The sequence below is a fragment of the Hordeum vulgare genome, chromosome 5H, assembly GCF_904849725.1.
Source record: "Hordeum vulgare subsp. vulgare chromosome 5H, MorexV3_pseudomolecules_assembly, whole genome shotgun sequence".
NCBI lineage: Eukaryota > Viridiplantae > Streptophyta > Magnoliopsida > Poales > Poaceae > Hordeum > Hordeum vulgare.
In genome coordinates this window covers 564474376-564490452 of record NC_058522.1, presented here as the reverse complement: position 1 = coordinate 564490452, position 16077 = coordinate 564474376, and the positions used below count along the sequence as shown (strand labels likewise).

The following is a 16077-nucleotide window of genomic DNA, read 5'->3' as shown; positions in this document are numbered from 1 at the left end:
ATTTCGTAACTACTACTTTATTAGACTCGAATACCAACTTAAACCCTTCTCTACACAGAAGGGAGCCACTAACGAGATTCTTCTTGATGGCGGGGACATGCTGCACGTTCTTCAGCTGCACGATCCTTCCCGAAGTAAACTTCAGATCGACCGTGCCAACACCAAGAACAGAAGCACTCGCGCCATTCCCCATCAATACGGACTCGCGACCGGTGGCCTGATAAGAAGAGAACAATGATAAGTCAGCGCACACATGAATATTGGCACCCGTGTCCACCCACCAATCGGTGGACTGACAAACTGTAAATACAGTAAGTAAATTACCGTACCCAGATGCACTACTTTCATTGTTGCCCACAATCATATTGGCAGACTTGGAGTCCTGTGCCGGCTTCTTGTACTTGTTTGGGCATTTGTTCGCCCAATGTTCCTCTGAACCACAAGTATAGCATCCATCTCCCTTCTTATTCTTCTTGAAGGGCTTCTTTCCCTTCTTCTTGAAGTCGGTATTCTGTTGGACAGAATTCTTTTCCTTGGGCTTGTGAGAATTGAAGTTCCTCTGATGTACCATATTGGCAGCAGAAGAGCTTTCCACCGCTTTTCCATTGGAGTCCTTTTCTCTCGAGTTCTGCTCAACACTCAGATGGCCGATGATGTCCTCTACTGAGAACTCACGCCTCTGATGTTTCAGAGTAGTAGCAAAGTTCCTCCAGGAATTAGGGAGCTTAGCAATTATACAGCCCGCGACAAACTTGCCCGGCAAATTGCACTTAAGAACCTCAAGTTCCTTAGCTATGCATATTATCTCATGAGCTTGTTCCCCTTAAGCTGAAAGAAGTCACAAAGTGAACCCGCGACGAAAAAATTTCACCGAGCTGTCCCTTTCGTGTGGCGCCCGACACCTAGGCGCCACACTACACTGTGTGACGCCTAAGCCGTCGGCGCCACACACCCGGCCATGCTGACACAGCTAGCCTCATCCCCCGGCAGTGCGACGCCTAAGCCTCGGGCGTTGCACACTCTGCAGTGTGGCGTCGAGCGCTTAGGCTCCACACCGTGACTTATCTAGCCATGGGCCAGCCCCCTCCCCCACCCCCTCCTGATTCACCCCTCTCACTTCACTTCACAGCTCGAGTTGAAGTCGGCCCCTTCCTCAAATCCCTCTCCAAATCAGCAGATCTGAAGGTTTGGTCCGGACATTTGTTGTCCAATCCCTCCCCTAAGGTAATCCCCCGATCTCATCCTTCTCATCCCAAAAAAAAATCTCATTTGATCACTTTTTTGCAAATGTGAGGAAACCCTAGTATTTAATGAAATTTGGGATGTATATGATATTGTTGTATTTGTCTGTATGTTAGGATAAGGGGTATGATGGGGTTAGGATTAGCGTTGTTTGGATGTTTGCATTATGGTTGTGTTAGGATTAGGCTTGGGTTAGGGTTGGGGGTAAGATGGGGTTAGGATAATGGATGTTTGGATGTTAGGAATGGGGTTTATTTTTATTAAGTAGATTTTGTAGTATTTGGATGATTTCTTATAGAAAATATTGTATGTTGTGTTGTTTAGGGATGGGAAGAACATGTGTTTATGTTCATCACGTGGACAAGGATGCCTTTTTAAAAGGCAATATTGATCCAGACCCGGATGAGCTTGACATGGTGTTCGATTTCTGTCCTAGCAATGCTGAATTGTTGGAACAAGTCCCAAAGGATTTGAATTGGATGAACCCTAGTGATGTTGTTGAGTTTGATGGTAGGCATAATGTGGGATTCGGAATGCACATTCGTTGGAAGACCATGCGTGTAAACTCCGAGCAACTGAACTTATTATTAATAATTTATTACCTGGCGGTACACGTAGGCCAGTGCGGCCGACCCCCAGCTAAACTTGTTGTACAAAACAGTCAATGCCTTCAGCCACATCCATGGAGCATTCTTGCCAGTGCCATCAGCGAATATAGTCCTAGAGATAACATACCACATGTACACGCGAGCATAAGTCTGGATCACCTCGTCATTTGCGTCATCGGGACAATGAGCAAAGTTGCGGCAATCCAAGTGAAAGAAGCGCCAGCCGGGACTCTATCTTTCTTCCCTCCATCTTCTACCTCTGGCTCTGGAGGTGACATACCAATAAGGGCCTTCATTTGGTGCCGCCATCCCTCAGAATCAGTGCTCATACAAAGAGGCTTCCCCTCGATCGGAAGTGCGGTGATCATGGAAACATCTTCAAGAGTCATTGTCATCTCTCCGGTCCGGAGGTGAAAACTGTGGGTCTCTGGCCTCCACCGATCAGTAAATGCACTGATTGTCGTAGCGTTCAGGTTGGGCGTTGACCGACTCACAAGCTGAATGAATGAAAGGAGTCCTGTCATCTCGATATATAGTGTGTACCGTTGATCGTACGACATGACAGTCGATGCTCCATGAGACCGAATCTTCAAGGGCATAAGCTTCTGCAAACATAGAGGGGTGATATGATTATGGTTTCATCTTATTAAATAAATACATGGTTTTTCAACATATGTTCTACTTACCACCCCCTTCTCCGACATCAAATAGGTCCGGTGTTCAACATCATAGGCATCATTCAAAAGCCACACCATCCTACATATCACAAAAAAATATACTTATAAATCTACTCATCTTCAAAAAAATACTCATATGAATCTACTAATCTACTAATCCACTCATCTACATATTACTAAAAAAATACTCATATGAATCTATTCATCTTCAAAAAATACTCATATTATTCAAAACCTCATAAAATCCACGCCATCTACTCATAGGAATAGTCATATAACAAAACTACTCATCTAGGATTCATAAAATAGGACTAACTCTTCGTCTACATTTCAAATCCAATCAAAACATGGCTCTCAACCTAACTAATACAAGTCTGAAAAATACACAATACTTTTTGGATAGAAAGATGAGAAACGGAATAGATTACCTTGTAGACAAGTTTGGGGGATAAATCCACGAAAAAAATCACCAGATCGGAAGCATTTAGAAGAGGGGATTGAGATGAGGAGAAGAGCCAGCCGTCGGTTTGAAAAACGAATGGGAGGGGTGGGGGAGGGGCTGGCCCGTGGCTGGATAAATCACACTGTGGCGCCTAAGCGCTCGGCGGCACACTGCAGAATGTGCAACGCCTTAGGCCTAGACGTCGCACTGGCGAGGGTGGGGCCAGCTGTGCCAGCATGGCCAAGCGTATGACGTTGACGGCTTAGGCGTCACACAATGTAGTGTGGCGCCTAGGTGTCGGACGCCATTCAAAAATGTCAGCTCGGTAATTTTTTTTCATCATGGGTCCACTTTGTGACTTCTTTCAGCATTGGGGTTAATTTTGTTAATTTTGCCTAGTGGATGCCAGGGGAACAGGGAGGCTGCAGAGGGGGTAGCGAAAGTACGTACACACACGCATGGGGTAAACAATGGCTTGGCATGCAGCAACCGCATCTACTGCATGCACTGCTCGTAGCTTCTGATCCGATGTCTTTTATTTTTATGATCTCTAGCTACGCAACAAACATTATATTCTTAGTTTATCATTTTTCCTGTAAAGTACTGCATACAATCTTATTTGGCTTGAGAAAAGGTATTGTTTAACCGCTCTTTTAATGTACTCATCAATCAAGTTTGCTAAGCACTAGCAAGATATCTTTTAAAAACATGTTTAGGACAGAAACGCTATGTCCCTTCCAGCCTGCCACGTCAGCAAGTCCCACAACTATCTAAATATTTAGGAAAAAAAGGTCAAAGCTCTTAGCATTTCCACAAACGTTTGAAACGTCCAATTCCCTGACGTTTCCATATGGGTTACAACGCGACCTATCTTCGTATTTTCATGTGAAACAATAGTGTAATCTTTTTTAACGTTTTCATGTGAAGCAGAAATGCCACGGTCTATTACGTTATTAAAAGGTTAGATCATAAAATACTTTTATGTCAAATTTACTTTGTGATAAAAGTTGTTGATAAGGTCAAAACAGTGATTTTGACCTACCCTCTCTACTACTACATCCCGCCGCCCGAGCTCACGGTCAAGAGAGGAAGAGGCTGCAGGGCAGTTTAGGAAAGTGCAGCTAGAAAGGAGGTTCAGACAGACTAAATGGAGAGAAAAAAAAGTCATGCACACACAATTAAGGAGTCGAGGAAGGGAACTGGATCCTCCAAAAGCATCTACAACGGCCGTCCAACCGCCGTCTGCGTTAAAAATATTACTTCCTCTGTTCTTAAATACTTGTTGTTGGGGAGAACTAGACTAGTTCTTTCCAACAACAAATATTATGGTACAGAGGGAGAAAAAAAATAGTGTGTCGGTTTCAGAGGCCGCGTCAAAGTACTCCCTTCGTTTTTTAGTCTGTATATAATATTTAATCAAAGTCAAGTGACACAAAGTTTAACCAAATATATATCAAAAGATATCAACATCTATAATATTAAATCTATATGCTATGAAAATTAATATTATGATGCATCTACTAATATTGATTCAATATTATAAATGTTGATATTTTATTCTTTAAATTTAGTCAAAGTTCATGAAGTTTGACTTTGACCAAATATTATATTCTACTCCCTCCGTTCCTAAATATAAGACATTTTAAAGATTGCACTATGAACTACTTCCTCCCTCCGTTCCTAAATATAAGTCTTTCTAAAGATTTCACTAGATGACTACATACGAAGCAAAATGGATGAATCTACACTCTAAAATATGTCTATATACTTCCGTATGTTGTCTTCTAATGTAATATCTAAAAAGACTTATATTTAGGAACGGAGGAAGAAGTACATACGGATGCATATAGACATATTTTAGAATGTAGATTCACTCATTTTGTTTTCTGTATGTAGTCTTTTAGTAAAATCTCTAAAAGGTTTTATATTTTAAAACGGAGGGAGTATAAATTAATATTATGGTCCACTCTCGTACGAATCACCAGGACGGTCACGCTGTTCATGCATTGGATTCGGTCTAACCTTACTCCTTTCGTCTGAAAATACTTGTTTTAAAAATGAATATATTAGATGTATCTATAACTAAAATAAGTCTATATTCATCTTTTTCCTAGCCAGCCATGTCTAGTAAATCAAGGCACTTCACACTTCACAGACTGCACTGTGCTCCCGTGCCTCTCCGCAGTGCACTGCACGCGCTGTGCAGCTGCGCGTCCAAGGCACTTGGCTCTCCGCCCAATCTCCCTCCCTCTCCGGCGGCCGGCGGGGAAGAAGCAAGGCCGGAGGTAACCCCCCTCCCTCCCTCCCTCCCTTCTTTTCTCCTAACTCAAATCTTAAATCCAGAGATGGCACTGTTCGCAGGTAACAATGGGATCGTCCGGCAACGATGTCAAGTTTACCCGGACCCAGAAGTTTGTGAAGATGACTGCTTCTAAGTACTGTATCTGGTAAGAAGGACGCCACGCCCACCTTCCCCTCGCGTCCTCCTCCCTCGGCGCCGCTCCCTCCACCGCCGTCACCCGAGGGGGTCGCCTGTGCGACTGCCGATATGGTGGCGGCCGCCCCAGATCCAAGGGGCCCCATCCTAGCTATGTATTCCCTAGTCCCAACAGAGGCGCCATTAGAGCACTCTGAACATGTTCCATGTCTATGTCTCAGTGAGGAAGAAGAAAGCCGAAACATTTAATCCTGCAACCAACAGGGACTTGGGCTTTTCTCTTTTGCGTCAAAAACGTGTGTGCATGCTTTACTGGTAGTGGGCTGTTCTAAAAAAAAGTGATGCTGAAAAATACTAGATCGATTTTGTGTTTTGAGATTGGAATTAGCGATTCCCTAAAAAAAAGGTGGAATTAGCCATCAACTGCAGCGCTGCAACCAAGTTTGAATCTACCTGAAATTTTGGGGTTAAAAATATCTCAGACCCCACTGAAATATGCGGAATTCTACTGAAATTTTGTTGTAATTTTTAACCCTTATGCAGCACATCAGCGATGAGATCGCTGGGTGGTTCGTCGGTACCGGAGGTCGTGGTGCCGGACGGACAGTCCTCATCATTAGCCCGTTCGGCAAGAAACTCTGGGACATCACGGTCGGCCGATACTCCAACGGCTTGTTCCTGGGTGGTCAGTGGCCACAGTTTGTTGCTGCACATGGTATTGGCATCGGCTGGTACTTGGTGTTCAAGCAAGTACGGCGAGGCATATTCACCCTAAAGGTGTTCGACAACAACTTTGTTATTAAACCATTCGGCGTAACAATTACTGGTGCGTCTGGACTTCCTTAGTTACATGTACTTTTGACCTAACAATTACTGCAATCATAGCTCAAACTCTAGACAATTAATTCACCCTTGTTCATGTTCAGTTTTGAGCCAGCTCAAGAATGCATGTGCTCGTAAGCCCCAATTCATTGTGCCACTTCAGACAAGTTTCAAGGAAAAGATGGTTTGTTTACTTTTTCCTGTCCAAATGTTCAGAACCATTAAGCTGCTGCCTGCTGAGTATGTATGTTCACTGCATTATGTCGTTTCATCTCTTCTTGCAGCTTATCCCTCATGAGTTTCTGCGACGAGGATACATCTCAGAAGAAGACCTGAACAAAAGACCACTGATGGCCACTTTCCTATCACACTGGCATATCGGCCTCGAGAGGGATGGCCCGGATGTCTTCTTCGCCGGTTCCGTTTGGGCAGACTTTCTGGACATGCTTGACCTGTCTGAAACTGATGTCCTCCTGATCAAGTATCAGGGGTGCATGAACTTCTCAATTGAGAAGTTTGGACATGGGGATGATGAGCACATTGAGGAAGAACCAGGCTGTTCTGAGGAAAGCAAACAATGTGAGTAGGCAAACTTTTCTTATAAACTATATGTTGGTAATAGATTAAATTGATTACAGCCATTGTCCTCTCAGCACCTGGAGCACAAAGCCAAGAGGAAGAACATGTTTCCACTCGGAAAAGGAAACAAAGCAATTGCAAAGGTATGAAACAAAGCCTCAACTTCTCAGAAAAACTATATCTTAGTAATAGATTAAACTGATTACAACCATTGTTCTCTCAGCACCTGGAGCACAAGGCCAAGAGGGAAAACATGTTTCCACTCGGACTCGGAAAAGGAAAGAAAGCAATTGCAAAAGTATGAAACAAGCCTCAACTTTTCTGAAAAACTATATCTTGGTAATATATTAAGCTGATTACAACCATTGTCCTCTCAGCACCTAGAGCACAAGGCCAAGAGGGAGAACGTAGCAAAGGTGAAAGGATGCTAGAAAGACACACAACTTCAAGGCATGTAAACATGTCTTGCTTCTTCGAGATTGGAAAAACAGGGTCTCAGGATTGGTTAAAGAAGGAGATCGGTAGTGATGGCGTGCTTAAAGCATTTGTAAGTACATTATTTTACTCTATGAGCAAATTAGGAACTTATTTGAAAAAAAAGAGTAAGAAATATGAGTGCACTTTTTGTAAATAAGGGAACTAAACAATCTATCAAACAACTTGACATGACAGAGTATATTATCAACTGGTGCATAATATTGTCAATTTTTAATTATACCACTCCTGAATTGTGATATAAACTATCCATGCGATAATATCCAATTTTCTGAACCAATACTTTTACCCCATGCTGCAATTGCTTGCAGCATTTGCCAGACCATTTCGGATACAAGAAGAATTGCAAGATCTTGCTCAGGCCTATGGATAGGAACGAGTCTTGGGAAGTAAAAGGTTCCGTCATTAAGCGGCCAAATACCGTCTACACTATGAATAGGTTTAGAGGAGGCTGGGCTAAATTCTGCGAGGAGAACGGTCTCAAGAAAGGAGACTTGTGCACCTTCAAAGTTGTCAACGGCAAGCTGTGGGAGGTTAACATTGAGCGCCGTTAAAGATACATTGATGGCTATGTGATTGTGATCCTGTCGGTTATGCGAGTGCTGATGCACTTGAAATTGCCTCAAGAGAATTGAACGCTAGCTACCTTAGTAGTAATCGCGATGAATGTTGTGGTAAAATGATAATGGCGTTGGTTTCTGGCTTTTTGGACACGGTTCATAACCTGCTAGGAAATTATGTTTCATGACTTGGTATTAGGTGGCTGGTTTATCAAGGCGAGATTTCTACTTGTAAAGTTGTTAAATATTTTCGCTGCAATGTGGTGCGTGGTGTATTGTTTAGCATTGATTACAGTTATGGCAATTTGATAAGCATGAAAGCTGCTGTCTGCTCGCCCCATGCCGCAAAATCCTATGAAATTGCTTCGAATCAAATGAGCCCTTAAGGCGTTTTGGTATTTGGCAGGTCCTTGAGAAAATCTGCCAGCCGACCTATCTCATACCTTGTCTGCTCAGTGAAATATTTCTGTTTACAGTCACTGCAGCTAAATAAAAGGTCGAGTTCACTAAATCAGCTTTTGTTCCCAAAAAGAAATACTATTTCTCATGCTACATCAAGGCGAGCTAAACGTGTGTGGAATGTTGCCATAGGTTTAAGGATCAGCGCAGAACCTACTGTACTTTCTTTTTTCTCAAATACGGCATAGAGCCTACTTCTCCTCTGATTTGAGAAGACCGGGTTGTTTCTGGCAGGGATCGGAAGGGGGTTATGGTTGTTGCTGCTGCCATTTCTCAGGCTCTGGAAACACAAGAAATAATCAATCAATTAATTAATAAGCCTACTAGCATGACCTTCTTTTTTTCGTCCATAATATACCCTTACTAAAAGAGTGTTGATTATGTTGAAGTGAACGCAGTGCTGCAGATTCTGTTTACAGTCACTGCAGCTTGGTGTTACTCCCTCCTATCCTAAACCCTAAACCATGTTGAATTGAACGGATTTTGTTTACAGTCACTGCAATTTTCCTAAACCCTTCTAGCCAAGCCTCCCCTCCTAAATAAAAGTCCTTTTAGAGATTTCATTATGAACAATCCTTTTGTTTACAGTCACTGCAATTTTCCTAAACCCTTCTCCCAAGCCTCCCCTCCTAAATAAAAGTCCTTTTAGAGATTTCATTATGAACAATCCGTATGTAGACAAATTCTAAAGTGTAGATTCACTAATTTTGCTCTCTATGTAATCAATAATGCAAACTCTAAAAAAACTTATATTTAGGAACGTAAAAAGTATTTTGCTCTTGTTTCCCTGCTTTCAGTTGGCTCCGGCTTTAGCTCATCGCAATGGGTGGGGGCGCTGCACAAGACCTGTCAGCAATTAAACTGGGAACAGACACAGCCGTCATTTCACCAATCCCTAAACGCATCATATATACTCCCCTCGGTTCCATAATGTACCGATACAGACTTTTTGACAAGTTAAAGTCAAACTTTGACAAATCATTTTCCTACGTGGAGCCAGCCCTAAGACCACGACGCCGCCATGCCCTCCGCGCATTCGTACAGGTCTTTATTCATCTCGTCACTCGTCTGCACCACTAACTCCTTGAACTTCGTGATTGAATCTATGAGCTGGAGCAGCTCCCTCGCGCACGCCTGGGTTTCTTTGTCGGTCTCCCTCAGCGTGGCCTGGAGATCCTCTTCCGAGTTCTGCCGAATCACAACAATGAATGATGTAAATAAATTTTTATCTGATGACGGTACGTGTGTCATGCTACGGGAACACAGCAAATTTAAAAGACGACGTCACCTTCAAAACCTCCTCTGCTTCCTTCTCCGCGGTGCTCATGTGATGTTCCTTTTTCTCTAGCTCTTCTTTCCATTTTCTAGCATCGGCTGCGCAGCGTGAGACATGGCTTTGGATTTCACGATCCAGTGAATCCATCTGAGCAGTCATCTGGGAACAGAAACCACAATGTTAATATTGTTCCCTGGTACAAGTGGTAACTCATTTTTCAGTAACCAACCATATAAGCTAGCCGGGAGTGATATTCTATCATATTAAAGTAAATCTAGAATCCAAATCAACGCGTATGCACTCATAAATCATTATATGGAGAACCGATACAGTAAGGCAACACATGCAACACTAGATTCATGAGCGAGTAAAGTTGGCAAAGCTACCATCAGTTCAATACTTTCAGCTCAAGCATATGCTTGGCCAATAAAAATCTATCCATATGTTTAGCTATCTTAATGAACTAGTCAAAATAATTGCATGAAAAATGCAAGCAGGGATTAAATCCATCAAGTGTTCTACATTTTTTTGAAAACTCCAAAAACAAATTGAATAATGGGGTGTGGCAGCAACTGGTTGCACAAAATCCACTCTCTTCAAACTAAGGGCCTCTTTGGAAAGCAAGAATTTCACAGGAACCATTTTATTCCCCATGGGAACAGGGCAAATACCCTGTATTCCGGACAGGGCTTACTTTGTGTAACTCTCTCACAAGCTAGACATCATTTTATGCAACGCAAACAAGAATATATGAAGATGCATAGCATGCCACTCGTAACAGGTTAAACATGAGCATCATTCATTATGTTCTATTCAGTGTTCACCAAGCCGCTAAGTACTAATCAGATGGACAGAGAGCATCTCCAACCGGGCTGGGGCATTACCAAGACAAGACTGGCATCACCCCATTATACATGCCATTAGGACACTGGTTCTCTAGTAGGGATGGCAATGGATACCGTTTACCCGAAACCCGATGGGGTTTTCTTCCATTAGGAGATGATATATAGCCAGCCCCCATGGGGACATTTATGGGAGAAATTCCTCCCCATCAGCCCCTATAAGCAGCAACCTTCTTACTTACTGTTATTTAAAATTATCTAACAAGATATATGCTTATGTGTGTTTGTCATATAAGATAATATCTTCATGTACATATAAGATCAGTACCGAGAAGTTTCATCGCTTAATTTCAATTGTCAGTACCAACAAATTTCATTGCTTAAATTAATTTGTCATATACTAATGTGATGGCACTTTTTTCTTGTCCAGTCCAACTGGGTGTACCAACCAGAGCCATGAGTCCCAACATTCAGCTGTAACAGGCACATCACTGTCAGAGTCACAAGCATCTAAGTCCGTCCATGAACCTGCTGCAGAAGACGTCGAAGGTGACAATGTTCCTGTAGAAATTTCCAATGAGGACGAGGGAGAAGACGAACAAGAAGAAGTTAAGGTTGTTGGTTCAAAGAGAAGGAAGCTTACCACAGCTGTTTGGAGGCACTTTGAGAGAGTGAAAATAAAGGGGAACTGGAAAGCCAAGTGTGCTTATTGTAAAAAGAAGCTTGGAGGAAAACAAAAAATGGGACTAAGCATCTCCATGATCATCTGAGGAGTTGTGTTTATGTCAAGATCAAGAACAGGGGCAAGACACTGGCTCAGACTTCTTTGTTTCTGGTTAATAATGGCTGTTAGATAATTATATCTTTGTTTCTCTCAATGTACCACACTCATGTGTATACTCGTCAACTTACTAAAATATAGTAGTTGACATTGTATGCATGGACGGGGATATGGGTTACCCGTGGGTCTGCTACACCCGACAGGGGATGGGGACGGGGAAAAGTTGTCCCCGAGGCTGTAGATGGGGATGGGGATGGGCTGATTGTTCTCTCACGGGGACGGGGGAGAAAAGGGACTCCCCGGCCAGGTGCAGACCCGTTGCCATCCCTATTCTCTAGCAGTTAGAGCAGATGGGAAATAAAATAAACCACAGTACCAGCAATATAGCAAGTTTTCTACCATAGAATGCAGGCCATCAGAACTTTGTAACCAATTAGCATCTCCATTCAGGAATGGGAGTAACACATCTCTAACTTTGACAACTGATGTTTATATTTTGGATTGGCAGAGTGAAAACATTATGATTAGGTTTGCCATGAAAATATTTACTAAAAATAAAATCTTATGACTCTTTGCTAACTTATTCATATGAAAATCAACGGCCAAAACTGGACGCTAGAAACCATGTCAAAAGTCAAAACCCAAAATAGCATGTAGGAGTATTACTGAACTGAGGGAGTATAGGATAAAGAAGTAAGCAATTGACCAGCGTTGATTGAGATTTTACATAAAAAAGAGTTCACTCGAGTACTTTTTCCGTGATGCACAGCATATAAATAATAAGCCAACTATTTTCTACGCTGTAATGAGTACTAAATTCATGACATTTTTAGACTAGTCAACTAATTTATCCACTCATAGTACAGAATCTCCATTTTGCCAGGATTGTGAACAAGTTTCACCAAGAAAAATACAGAAAGAATTTCCACTTTGATGCATGAGTTTTAATGAGTTGATCATGAACATACTAAGGGTTAAAATGGACTTCAGGTATTTGTTTTATTTTTTCATGCTGTGATATATCATATATAGCATAAGGTGACTGACCTCATTATCTTTAGCCTGTAGAGCAGAAACATGACTCCTTTTCTCCTCCAGTATTTTAACAATTCCTTGCAACTGCTTTTGTAGATCAATTGACTCATCATGCTTTGACTTAATTAGCCTTTTAGTCTCATTAGCAAGAGCCTTGAGCGCAGGCTTCAGGTTGGTTTTGTAGGTGGTACCAAGGATCTCAGCCGGGGAGGATCCTTTTGCATTTACCTCGTACTGGAAATCAATATTGGGTTTCAACCTGCAAATGGCACAGCAGTGTTTGACAGTAAGGCAACAAGCTCTACATATAAATTGACGAAACAGGAGCCAAAGAATAAACAACAGAACCACAATAAAATGAGTCTGCCACTAAGCACGACAATACTTAAGAATACTGTGTTACATAAAATCTGTCTCGGCAATGTTTTTTAATTGAAAAATGATAGTATAGCCCTTAATTTTTATATTTCTCAATTATGAAGATGTTATGATGCGAAACATATTAGATGCTCTTTGTAAAGATGTATGTATCATGGCAATACCCACTTAACATTTAACCATGCGATATGTTGCATTGAAGCAATAGAGGAGCCTAAACATGTGTCCATCACCCAAAAGGAAGATAAAATTACCACATATAACACACACATAGCTTACAACCTTGCTGGAAATGCTTTCACACATGAAGTCGTCAATTTGCAACATGATACTATGTTCAACAAAAAAACTAAAGAAATTATGATCAGGAACAGTGGGTGAAGGGATTACTCAGATAGTTAAGCTACATAAACAATTGGAGGGAAAATGGGAGACGAAGTAAAACAAGGGCAAAAATATATCATGTCCTACAACTTTCCCGCATTTCCTGATGGGTAACACTGCAAAGATGGAACCATCTCTATTCAGCTAATGTAAAATGCTAGAGGACTGCCTAGTGGACACCCTTATTCATTGTCTCGGTCAAAAGTCTATGTACGTGCAGATCTTAATAACAAATGACTGATACTATAAGTATTCTTTATGAACAGAAAGCAGTTCACTTAATCTAGCCTGACATCTCAATGATAGTCCATGAAAGCATAAGGGTTTCTCCAAACATATATAATTGCACTCACAGTAGGCTAGCAAAGTGTGCTCTAAATCGTTAAGCAAACAAGCAGTAAAACAAGTTACGAATGACAAATATCAAGAAAGGTAAAAAGGTCACATGCAAAAGACATGAGACAAATTGCACAATCAAGAGAGTACAATCTTGTAAACTGCATGACCACATATCCTAAACAAAGCAAAAGACCATACAAAAAAAATCAGATATTAAGAAATTGGAGTGCTTAGGCATGAAGAGAACTAGTTGACTCTCCAAATGAAGGAATATTTCAACTACGGAGGTTAGGAAGACCAAATATATTGAACAATGGAGCACCATATCAGCATTACAATAGATAAATGCTTCTTTAAGTATATTTCTACATATCAAGAGAGTCATGGTTACTCAGTTAAGATCAGTTTAAAGGTGCTTAGATAACAACCAAACCATTGGTGAAATAATAAAGAACATGGAGAGAAAAAAAAAATAGAAGAATCAGGAGGTCCAAAGTTCTTTGGGGGATTCATACTTCCTGAGGGACTGGTTGCACAGCTCGGCAAGGCCCTCGATCTCCTCAAGCTTACTGACCAGCGCAGCTTCGAGTTCCCACCCCCTCTCCTCCAGCACGGCATTTGCCTTCTCCAACTTGGCAATATCATGCTCCACTGCTTGCAACTCCCTAGTCATCCTATCAACGTCCCTGACACTCACTACTTGCGAGTCCACCTGTTTCACCAGCTCCTCATTCTCGGCCATCATCTGCTGGCTATTCATCACCTTGGCCTTGAGCTCCTTCTCCTTTTCCACCAATGCATCTTCCTTGTCCTTGATCTTGGTGGACCAGGTCTTGACCACCGCCTTGAACTTCTGAACGTCGGCAGTAAATGCATCCTTCTTCTCCTGCAGCGCCTTGAGGCGAGAGGGCGCCGACATTTGCTTCCTCCGCTTGGCCTCGCACTCCTGAACCTCCTTCTCTAGATCCTGAATTGCCACCGCCGACGCAGCGACTTGGGCGCGGGCCTTGGAGTGGTAGTCATCGTCGAGGGAGGCGAGGGCGTCATCCTGGCAGTTGAGGTACATGCAGTAGCCCTGGGTGAGGTAGGTCATGAATTCATTGGAGGCGGAGGCTGGGGCGGGAGGGGAGGCGTGGAGGCCGTCGGTGAAGCGGCAGAGAAGTGTGAGCCAGTAGAGGATAGAGAGGAGCGGCGGCCAGGAGTGCGGGGTGCCGGGGGCCTTGAGGGCGGATCTGGTGACCTTGTAGGGGCAGGCGAGGGCGCGGAGGAGGGCGAGGAGGTCGTCCTCCCAGGCGGCGGGCTTGAGGGGGCAGCGGAGGCGGGCGGCGAGGTGGTGGAAGGCGGCGACGATGTCCTTGGCGGGCGGGAGGGGCGGGCGGAGGTGGAGGGCGGCGGGGGCGAGGTAGGCGTTGACGGCGCGGAGGAGGGCGGCCTGGGAGGCGCGGTCGGAGAGGCCGGTGGTGGTGGCGGCGTGGGAGGGCGCCGTGGCAATGGAGGAGCAGGCGCTGAAGGCGCCGGGGTCGCCGCGGGAGAAGGCGTGCTCGAGGTTCCGCGGGTGGAGCGGCTGGTCCGTCATCGGCGTGCGGTCGACGGCCGCCGAGGAGGAGGGGGCCTTCGCGTGGCGCCCGCGCCCGCGCCCGCGCTGCATTTCCGTCGCCGGAGCCGGAGCTAGGGTTTGGTCTGGAAAGGGGAAACTGCGAGGTTTGGCTTTGGTATTTCCAGGTCTCGCGAGCGGCCGCGCGAGCTGACGCGAGATCGTGCCACGTGTGGGGGTGGACCGAGCAGGCGGATACCACTAGCACGCTTCCGTTCCGTTCACCCACACGTTTCCTCATTTCACCGTTTTCTTTTTTTTCTCTCCCAATCCCTCTCCCGTACACAGTACAGTAGAAAAAAAAAACACAACGACATTGGGAGAGAAATCTCCTTCTAGGGATTCGACGAGAGTCCGTCAACCGCCGACGAACAGCAGAGAAGCAAAAACCGGCGAAGCGAGCAGCACCACATCGGGGGGAGCTGGTCTGGTCACCTGCAATGCAAGTCAACCGCGCGCCCGCGACAGGGTTGGAGGGGGGCCGGAGCCGTTGGCTGTGCGCTTCGCCGGAATACGCGGGGACGATACATCCGCGGCCAAAGGTGAGGTGTGTTCCGGCCTCCATGATTGTTTCGCCGACGCATCCTCTCGTCATCAACGGCGATGAATGGTGATGGGGTAGATGTACATCACGAGGGAGCAGGAGCAAATCGGTGAGCAGGGAAATGCAAATCACACGGCCAAGCAAAACGGTGGGGGGCCCACGCAACATTTTTATGCTCAATTTTTTGCTCACTCCCTCATTTCTTCACTATTTTTAATGATGGGGGGCAACACGAGGATGGCGAGCTACTAGCATCCATTCATTTTTTCTTTTAAACGGAAGGTAAAAACTTTGTCTCATCTCGTTAATAAAGAAGAAGTAGTTTAAAACATAGTGACGAGGTCCATTAGGACAACTCCAACCTATCGATCTAAACGGACGGCGATTTTATCCGTTTGGGTCGGTCCAACGGACACGAATATTCGCATCAGCGTTTGGATCGGCGCATGCGCCCAACACTCGCCCGACACAATTTTATCGGCGTGCGGAAAAAAATATAAAACATGCATAATTAAAAATTAAAAGTCGGCCACGAAGGCCGACAAGGGTCCACGCGTTACATTGTAAATGAAAAAGGAAAAAA

The 16077-nt window shown here is 44.0% G+C and overlaps 2 protein-coding genes and 1 long non-coding RNA gene across 3 annotated transcripts; 2 read left to right on the top strand and 1 right to left on the bottom strand.

Moving 5' to 3' along the window:
• The first annotated feature begins 5115 nt into the window (after window positions 1-5115).
• LOC123453064 lies at window positions 5116-5724 on the top strand. The gene is made up of 2 exons (XR_006632694.1): window positions 5116-5254; window positions 5331-5724. It is a non-coding gene; the product is annotated as an uncharacterized LOC123453064 (long non-coding RNA).
• Window positions 5725-5943: 219 nt separating this feature from the next.
• On the top strand, window positions 5944-8098 carry LOC123397327 (putative B3 domain-containing protein Os04g0347400). The gene is made up of 7 exons (XM_045091918.1): window positions 5944-6232; window positions 6333-6412; window positions 6513-6807; window positions 6882-6950; window positions 7031-7105; window positions 7185-7354; window positions 7614-8098. Exons 1-7 carry the CDS (start codon window positions 5944-5946, stop codon window positions 7854-7856), a joined length of 1221 nt encoding a protein of 406 aa, XP_044947853.1. The 3' UTR covers window positions 7857-8098.
• A 1106-nt stretch (window positions 8099-9204) lies between these two features.
• Window positions 9205-15078, bottom strand: LOC123453063 (kinetochore protein NDC80 homolog). Its single transcript, XM_045129828.1, has 4 exons — window positions 13872-15078; window positions 12268-12514; window positions 9610-9756; window positions 9205-9509 (listed from the first exon to the last, which is right to left on the bottom strand). The coding sequence occupies exons 1-4, from the start codon at window positions 15002-15004 to the stop codon at window positions 9324-9326; spliced, it is 1713 nt and encodes a 570-aa protein (XP_044985763.1). The 5' UTR covers window positions 15005-15078; the 3' UTR covers window positions 9205-9323.
• Window positions 15079-16077: the final 999 nt, after the last annotated feature.